Source organism: Gymnoscopelus braueri (assembly GCF_963280865.1).
Source record: "Gymnoscopelus braueri genome assembly, chromosome: 6".
Lineage (NCBI taxonomy): Eukaryota > Metazoa > Chordata > Actinopteri > Myctophiformes > Myctophidae > Gymnoscopelus > Gymnoscopelus braueri.
In genome coordinates this window covers 21833751-21843750 of record NC_137607.1, presented here as the reverse complement: position 1 = coordinate 21843750, position 10000 = coordinate 21833751, and the positions used below count along the sequence as shown (strand labels likewise).

General features: G+C 42.0%; 1 protein-coding gene across 7 annotated transcripts in view; it reads left to right on the top strand.

Moving 5' to 3' along the window:
* The window catches only part of tle2b (TLE family member 2, transcriptional corepressor b), a 145493-nt gene that overhangs the window by 94750 nt on the left and 40743 nt on the right, over positions 1-10000 (top strand). For 2 of the 7 annotated variants that reach the window (XM_080431246.1, XM_080431245.1), the window contains exon 2: positions 8294-8356. The exons of 4 other annotated variants lie outside the window; for them this stretch is intronic. In XM_080431246.1, coding sequence (XP_080287372.1) covers positions 8294-8356 — 63 coding nt within the window. Of the gene's footprint in view, positions 1-5330; positions 5355-8293; positions 8357-10000 lie in introns of those variants that run through there. One more of the 7 variants, XM_080431247.1, reaches the window with a different exon arrangement.

Sequence of the window (10000 nt, the reverse complement as noted above, 5' to 3'; positions counted from 1 at the left end):
ACCTCCTATCTCTATATTTCAACTTTTTACTTTTCTTTTGTAAATTATTGCCCTTTCATCATACAAGAGTGTCGCATTAAAATAAGTGAAAATAGCTGATCTAGAAGCTCTAGAATGCGTCGCGATGCGACACGTTGTGAGCTTGTATATCGTCTATTTTCACTATTTTATATATTATTTTAAACAATAATAAAAAAGCTACGGTTTTGGACATACAAGGTTTCCACCCGACAACGATACAGTATATAACGACACAAGCAGAAAAAGCTGCGGCGCGTTATCAGCTTGCCCAGTGTTGCTTGCCTTGGGTTACAGTATATCGTGCTGACAACACGTTGTGAAGTGTGCTCAGGTTTCTGTGAGAAGCATTTGTTGGGTTATTACCCCATATGTTCACTGTATCTATACGTACTGAATGCAGTTGACTGACTGACAAATATATATATATATGTGTATATACTATCTACAGTATATATATATCTATCAGTGGTGGAAAGAGTACTCAGATATTTTCCCTAAGTAAAAGTATCAATACTGCAATGTAGAAGTACTCTGTTACAAGTAAAAGTCCGGAATTTAAAATGTACTTGAGTAAAAGTACAATAGTATTGGTATGAAAATGTACTTAAAGTACCAAAAGTAAAAGTACTAAAATGTTTGAAAATAGCAGATCTACAAGCTCACAACGCGTCGCGATGCGACGCGTTGTGAGCTTGTAGATCGGCTATTTTCAAATAGCCAAGGTATAAAATAGGGCTAAAGTGGTTAATGTAAGTTTTATAATGTAATAATTAATATCTGCAAAGTAACTAGTAACTAAAGTTTTCAAATAATCGTAGTGGAGTAAAAGTACAATATTTGCCTCTGAGATGTAGTGGAGTAGAAGTAAAAGTATTGAAAATGGGAAATACTCCAGTAAAGTAAAAATTCCTCAAAAGTGTACTTAAATACAGTACTTGAGTACATGTACTTAGTTACTTTACACCACTGATATATACACAGTATACCGTATATTCTACACAGTATATCATGTTGAACTTGTCAGTTTGTGGGTGTTGTGGAGGACTTTGGAGCATGTAATATTTAGTATTTTCTGCCCTTATCGCATCATTATGCAGGAGTGAGACAGGGTGATTATATCAATGCTATGTATCCTGGTTGTGATTATCATGCCGTCAATGATCCAGCGAGGTGACATGTCTGAACACGCCGGTAAACTCTGTCTGTGTGTGTGCGTGCGTGCGTGCGTGCGTACGTGTGCGTGTGTGTGTGCTGCGCGCGCGCGCACTGGCATATACCAGAGACTGTGTGTGTGTGTGTCCCTCAGGCAGTGACAGGCTAATATGCTCCACAGCCTCCGGAACAGGCTGTCCTTGTCCTCCTATTCATTCCTCCTTCCTTCATTCTCTCCCTCCTTCCTTCTCTCCCTTGCTTCCTCTGTCACTTTCTCTCTCTCTCTCTCTCTCTCTCTCTCTCTCTCTCTCTCTCTCTCTCTCTCTCTCTCTCTCTCTCTCTCTCTCTCTCTCGCTCTTGCTCTATGTATTCGTCTTTGGGAGGATATTTTGGGAGAGCTTATACTCCTCTCTAAATGGGGCCCTGCGTCTGGCCTATTCTCTCTCTATCTATCTATCTCTCTCTTTCTCTCTCTCTTTCTCTCTCTCTCTCTTCTCTCTCTCTCTCTCTCTCTCTCTCTCGCTCTCTCTCTCTCTCGCTCTCTCTCTCTCTCTCTCTCTCTCTCTCTCTCTCTCTCTTTCTGTGTGTGCATGTGCACGTGCGTGTCAGAGTGTGTGTGTGCGCCGGTTGGCAGTGTATCTGCCCTCAGGTGTTTATTGACCAGTCCTCTCTCTCTCTTTCTCTGAATCTATCTGTCCATCCGTTCATCTCTCCATGCATTTATCCCTCCATCCGGTCTGTTGCCAGAGTCTCATGATGTCCACGGTTTGGCACGGCTGTGGGCCGAGTCTGTTGTCTCTCCGACACTGGCCTAGCACAGCCCGGTCCAGCCCTGCTCAGCTCTAGTCTGCTCTGTTTCTTGCCAATGTCCTAAAACCAATACCAGTGTTGATTTCGTCGACTAAAACCATGACGAAAAATGTTCGTCGACTACCTTTTTTCACTGACGAAAACTAAATAAAAACTAAGCTATGACGACTAAAACTATGACTAAATATATTGACAATTTCATCAACAAATAAAAAACTAGACTAAAATATTATGTGAGGGACTAATGGAGAAGAGATCCGGCAGAACAAAAACACAGTAATTTTATGTTTGGTTGTGCTCGGGTGTTGCGCTCTGAAAATAGCAGATCTACAAGCACACAACGCGTCGCGCTGCGACACGTTGTGAGCTTGTAGATCGGCTATTTCCAGCATGCAAACAAGTGTAAAATCTGGCATTACGACGCCATCAAGGCACCGCCAAAATACTTTATAGTCGACTAAATCAACTGTGGATTTAGTCGACCATAATCTTATGATATTTAGTCGACTAAAACTAGACAAAATCTAAAACATTTCAGATGACTAAAATATAACTAAAACTAAATGGAATGTTATTCAAAACACTATGACAAAAACAAAATCAAAATTTGCTGTCAAAATCAACACTGACCAATACATCACACACAGCGGCAGAGCAGAAGCCAGTTCCACTGACATGGACTAATGGTAACGGAGTAGTATAATCCATGTCCATGAATTCTGCATTTCCAGGGGCAAAGAATTTGAAGTTGATTTCCGTTATTGACTAATCATTTCCACAACAAATTATGTCCGACTAAATGATGACTGCTGGCTCTGCTTTGTTCTGTTTTTGTTGTGTATTGTGGTCTGTTTTATGTTGGGTTGGGTCGTTTTTTGGGGGCTTTCCATGTTGTTGTTTTTTCTGGGCTGTTCTTTTTGGGGATCTGATCCAGGATCAGCTTGGTGCTGATCTGGCCAATTTTCAGACGCAGGTCATCTGGTTTGATTAGGGTCAGAAGGGAGTCCCACTGCCAGACCTGCTGTAGAGTAACAGACAATCTGTTACTAGAGGACATGGAGAGGAGAGGACAATAGAGGACAGGACAGGAGAGGAGAGGACAATAGAGGACAGGAGAGGACAATAGAGGGGAGGGCATGCGAGGACTAGGGATGGGCAATATTATCGATATCACGATATATCGCGATATTTTATTTCGCGATACTGTATCGATACTCCAGTATCGATATCACGATAAAAAAAAAAAGAACCTATCACAGATCTGCAGCTACTCAATATGTAGTGTATATATAAACAATATGTAGTTGTGATATATGTATATATCGCAATATATCGCATATATCACAATATATCGCAATATATCGCAATATATCCCAATATATCCCAATATCGTGATACGACCCAAGTATCGTGATGCGTATCGCAATATAATCGTATCGTGACCCAAGTATCGTGATACGTATCGTATCGTGAGATTGTTGCCAATACCCATCCCTAGCGAGGACAACAGAGGAGAGGACAGGACAGGAGAAATGGCAGACAAGACAGGCAGGATAGAAGAGAGGTGAGACAACAAATTACCTAAAACATCTCATCCTAGTTGCCACGATTTCAAAATAATATCCTTGATTTAGACTACTGTAGCCTGTCTCCCATCACCTACTTGCCTTTTCTCCTCACTGATTTTTTTTTAGCAAGAAGTTCCCACATTCAGCTGAAGACAAATGCACCGGCAGAATTTACATTGAAGCTGGATTATTTTTGGGATTTTGGATTATTTAAGTTTTGGATTATTTTTGGATTATTTAGTTTGGATTATTTAAATTTGGATTATTTTAGTTTTCCCACCAAAATGGTGTCAACCCAGAGCTGTCAGAATTTGCTGTTTGTCAGAAATCAGAAATACTGTAATACATAAAACACAGTCACTATTGTTTGGTTAGGCATTGTTATATATTGCTGCTTGGTACAAAATGAATTTCCGCAAGGACAATAAAGCATCTATCATCATATATTCTGATTTTTAAGGTTAGCCACAGTTTGTTTGGTTTACATAAGGATTCTTGTTATGGTTAGACGAACGTCAAAACTGGTGGTTTCAGTCCATACTGACTGCATTGAGTCCACATGGTCCACGCCGTCTGCATTCGTCAAATATTGATGCATTTCTGGCTTCTGATACATGTCAAATTCTGACAATTTTGCCGTGGGACGTGGCCTGCAGACGTCAGGATTACATTTCTACTTCAAATGTTGACATATTTCTGGCTTTGGATAAATGTAAAATTCTGACAAACTTCCAAAAAACAAAACAAAACAAAAACCTCAGGATTAGACAAAAGTTTTGGCAATTTTAGTGGGACCAAAGTCAGACATGGCCCATCATGGGGAGGGGGCAGGAGGCAGATACATTAGCCATCATTCAGAAAACTGATTTATTGTGGGAAAGAGGATGTCTGGCCAGCTCCGTGCCAAGACAATTGGTGTTGCTGCTGAGACAAAAAAAAAAGATTTATTAACCTTAAAGGGTTAGTTCAGATTTTTTGAGTATTTTCTGTAGGAAATACTTACCATTAATGTAGTGGTTGCAAAGGTATTAATTGATTGCCCGAGTCCCATGGTCAGAGTTTTGGTCCGGTTCTGGTCCGGTTCTGATGGATATGAAGTAGTTCCGGTCGATTAGTAGATTTGGTGGGGGCCGCTCATTAAAAATAAATGTATTTAAAAAACTAGCGTCATTTGTATTGTTGACTTATTTCTACCATATAGGGCAGGTTTCGTTCAATTTCGACCCCTCTGTCACATGGTACTATTTTTTGTGTCATATATTTTGTGCGTGAGTAGGCTGCCGCGGCGCAGTGATTCTGGACCGGCCGGTGGACAACGTTGTCATGCTAATGTAATTATCACTCAGCCATAACCATAGATTATAAGGACTTCCCAATGCAGCTACTGTATACGCCCAAATATGGAGTGTGGTGTGTCGTCAGGCGCAAACAAATCAGTCGGCTCCATATATGGGCACAGAAGGGGCCATGCCCATGTAATACAGCATGCCATACTGACTATAGGCATATATTGATGACATCAGCTATCTCAATATCTGGGCATAACATTTTATTTTAATTTTAAATATCTCAGTGTTAGTATTATTTATAACTGTCTGTAGCTGGATAACTTGATTCTAACAATTTTTCCATTTCGTCTCTCTCTTTTATCTTTCTTTTGTCCTTTGTCTCCCTCACACACACACACACAGCCATTAGCACAGAACCACACACGATGAGTTTGTCTCTGTCCTTGGAACAGAGCTGTGTGTCTGGCAAAAGATACTTTATAAAGTCTGAGATGAGACTGGCTGCAACTGACAGGTTGGCTGATCGTGTGTGTGTGTGTGTGTGCGTGTGTGTGTGTGTGTGTGTGTGTGTGTGGGCGCGGGTGTGCGGCTCGTCTATGATAGGTGTGTCTGGCCTTGTCAGTCATCACAATACCCCCCACCACACACACACACACACACACACACACACACACACACACACACACACAGACACAGACACAGACACAGACACACACACACACACACACACACCTCTCTAGAATCTATGCAAGCCAGAAACATATGTTAGGTAGGATGGAGGGATACAAAAAAGAGAACAAGGAGAGAGGAGAGAGTGTGTGTGTGTGTGTGTGTGTGTGTGTGTGTGTGTGTGTGTGTGTGTGTGTGTGTGTGTGTGTGTGTGTGTGTGTGTGTGTGTGTGTGTGTGTGTGTGTGTGTGTGTGTGTGTGTGTGTGTGTGTGTGTGTGTGTGTGTGGGGGGGTGTGTGTGGGGGGGTGTGTGTGTGTGTGTGAGAGAGGGGGATGAGAGGAAGAGGATGAATAGAGTAATAATGGCTCAGTCCTCAGTGCGATAGTAGTTGTAGAGAAAGAGAGAACGGCTGAGTGAAGAAGACAGGAAAATGAGACTGAGGGCACTCAGACAGATAGAATTAGACACAGAGGTGCTGTGTGTGTGCGTGCACGCGCGCGCATGTGTGTGCACAATGCACAATTGCACATGATATTCGCCTTCCTGGGCTTGCTGCATGCGGCCATGTTTTTTTCAGTGAATTAGTACACGCATGTTTAATTTTGTGCGTGTGCGCGCGCGCGCGTGTGTGTTTATGTGTGTTTGTGGAGAGCATTTTTATGGATTCTACGAAATGGGCATAAGTAACGGCAATGAATAGACCGCTCTGAGAGAATGAGAGTGTTTACTGTGTGTGTGTGTGTGTGTGTGTGTGTGTGTGTGTGTGTGTGTGTGTGTGTGTGTGTGTGTGTGTGTGTGTGTGTGTGTGTGTGTGTGTGTGTGTGTGTGTGTGTGTGTGTGTGTACACATGTAGAGGACAGCAGGACGAGGAGAGAGTGAGGGATGAGGACACTGATTGAATGCGAGTGAGAGGAAGCCAAATGAGAGCATGATGGTGTTAAAAGACCACATGATGACTGGAGACCTAATGGGAGCTCCATCCATCTCCTCCTTCTCCATTACTCTAATAGTCTACTCTGTATACTGTGTATACAATTGTATTTTTCTTCCCATTAAGAGGCCAGATCTCTTTTACAAGGCGGCCACGACAGCAATGACAATAAAAATGACATTAACCCATTAAGATCTGAGGCCCGTTCGACAAATGTCTTCTAAATCCCTAACAGTTTTCTGAAACACCTATGTTGGCTATAATATCAGTGGTTCTCAAACTTTTTCATGTCAAGGTATATGATATGTATTTGGCCGCGGACCCCCATCTCAAAATATTTAGTTCCAGGGACCCCCCAGAAGCAAAGATTTGAGTTACAAAATGTTGGCTTTAAAAATGTATATATTCAAAGATTTGCTAAAAATGACATGCTTTTAAAAAAATAGAAGATCTACAAGCTCATAGTGTGGTACTCGGCGCCGCGCTATGAGCTTGTATATCTGCTATTTTTGAATAGCCAAAGTATGAAATAATGGTTACAGTGGTTCAAATCTAAAATGACCGATCTTCATGGGTTAAATGACCGGTACATCACAAATAAGATGCATAAGAACATACAGTAGGCTACAGTAGGCAACATAACGTACACATACAGAACAGTATATACGCTTTGCCTAGCGTTATTCTGCTGATAGACGCGTTGCAAAGGTTCTGGTACCCAGCATTGGCCGGTTAATATTGTGGTTGAAAGTTTGGGTCTCAGCGGTGGCCTAAAGGTCAGAGGAGAGCACGTGTAACGGAAAGTTTCCCAGAACAATCTGGGCGGGGAAGCGAATGGCCACCACTTACCCCTCCCCCAACACTGCTGATGTGCCCATGAGCAAGGCACTGAACCCCCAACCTGCTCCAGTGGAGCTGCTCAGTGGCCAACAGTATAAGACTGTGGCTGTACCGGTTTTAACGTGTGTGTCTGTGTGAATGTGAAGCCGGGCGAATGTGAGAGCTCAGAGAGTGCTCAGCCAACCTTCCCTGGGTAAATAAATAGGCTGTCTTTCTCCCTCTCTCTCTAAATGGTAAATGGTGCATTTTATATAGCCTTTATCCAAGGCGCTTTTCAATGATTGTGCATTACATTCACCCATTCACCCATCGATGGTGGAGGAAACCATGCAGGGCACCGCCACCAACCTGCTCATCGGGAGCAGTTATGGGTTCAGTGTCTTGCTCAAGGACACTTCGACACTAACTCAGGGGGAGCCCGGGATCGAACTGGGAACCTTCCGGTTCCCAACCGGCCTCTCTACCTCCTGAGCCGCTGCCGCCCCATATCTATCTATCTCTCCCTCCTACCTCCTCCCTCTCCCCCCTTACTCTATCTCCCTCCATCGCTCCCTCCCTCTCTCTCTTGTGTGCTGATCAAGCTCTTTCGCTTCATTAATGTTTTTATTTGAGAACATTTTAATTATAAGCAAAAACATTGATAAACATGTTAGTGTTTTATTTCACTTTCTATTCGTTATTTATTTTAGTTCACTTACTCTGCCCTCTGCCCCGCCCCCTCTGTCTGTCTGTCTGTCTGTCTGTCTGTCTGTCTGTCTGTCTGTCTGTCTGTCTGTCTGTCTGTCTGTCTGTCTGTCTGTCTGTCTGTCTGTCTGTCTGTCTGTCTGTCTGTCTGTCTGTCTGTCTGTCTGTCTGTCTGTCTGTCTGTCTGTCTGTCTCTCTCTCTGTCTGTCTGTCTGTCTGTCTGTCTGTCTGTCTGTCTGTCTGTCTGTCTGTCTGTCTGTCTGTCTGTCTGTCTGTCTGTCTGTCTGTCTGTCTGTCTGTCTCTCTCTCTCTCTCTCGCTCTCTCTCAGGCGGAGATTGTCAAGCGTCTCAGTGCCATCTGTGCTCAGATCATCCCCTTCCTCTCTCAGGAGGTAAGTGTCTCTCTCGCTCTCGTGCACACGCACACACACTCAATTTACAATTTACAATTAAGGCATTTAGCAGACACTCTAATCCAGAGCGACTTACAAAGTGCAAGATGGGAGTAAGTGGCATGAACCCTAGTCAACAAACGACAGGGTTAATGGTCAAGTAAATAGAGTGCAAAGAAAGCAATTAAGTGCTACAAAGTACTGTAACTGGAACGACACACACACACACACACACACACACACACACACACACACACACACACACACACACACACACACACACACACACACACTATGCATATAGTGTACAGTATATGCATACAAACTAGAGCCCATGGATGCCAGGTTTTTGGGTCCGATGCCAATCCCGATTTTTTCTAGTCCTAGCCCTAATGTTTTGACCGATATTCTGTCAATAATCCAATAAATCGTTTCATTAACGTTTTAGTTTGAGAACATTTAAATGATAAGCAAAACAATACATAAAACAAACACAATTAAAGGTAGGGTAAGTGATATTTTTTGGTTAAAACAAAAAGTATTTTGTTAAAAGGTTAAAGCACTATATTCTGATAGTAATCATTGCTATAGAGTGTTTGTTCATTAACAGGAGTCTCCCCGTCTCTCCAGCTCTTTAATAAACAGAAAATACATTTTCCAGTAGGTGTCAAAATCTCAGCCAATCAGGAGAAAGTGCCCATTTTTAAGCTTCATTTTTATAGTGTTCCAGTTCCAATTTTGCCTGCTCATTTCTTAGTGTCATCACTTCCAATTTCACTTGTTTAATCTATATCCTGATTGAGTTCTCTATCCTGATTGGATAAAATTGGAAATGAAACTGAAACTGAAACGAAAATGCATTTTCTGTTTTATAAAGAGCTGGAGAGACAAGGAGACTCCTTTTACTGAACAAACACTCTATAGTAATGAGTACTATCAGAATATAGAGCTATTTAACACTTATTTTAACCAAAGAAAATCACTTACCCTACCTTTAACTTTGATTGATTAAAAAAATGAATTAAGTATATTTTTCGATATATGAAAAGAACATTTAACTTTAATTATACAATGAACAAGCAAACAAGTGAATATAAATACACACATAAACTGAACTTTACTTTATTCAACCACTATTAAGCCCTATTCCAACATTGCAATGTTGAAAATGTTTACAAATCCAGACATAATCGGTTGCATAAAATTGTTGATGCCCCCAAAAATCTAATTCTCCATTTTTCCTCCTTTCCCTGTTTACCTCTTTGAAATAAAATAAATAAAACGTTGTTTGTTTGCCACGCCACTGCCAGCGATTTTCGAGTGTTTTTACTAACCTTTGAAAGATCATGGAATATTTTTCCGTGATCGCCGTCCTCACGGCGATCACCTCATTACTTGCACGGGGATCTCGTAGAATCAGGGGGGGGGGCGGGGGGTGTCCGGTCGCGGTAATCTGTTTACATAGTTGTGGCCAGTTGAATGTGGCTTGTTTTTGCCAAAAAGAACGAAGAAACAGGAAGTAATCGAGCTGTTTTTTTTTTACGACGTCATTTCCGGGTCTATCCTCTTCTGACAGGCAAGGCATCATTCATAGGTTAAGCGAACAGCGCCATCTGGTGGAAAACCACTGAAAACCCAAATCCC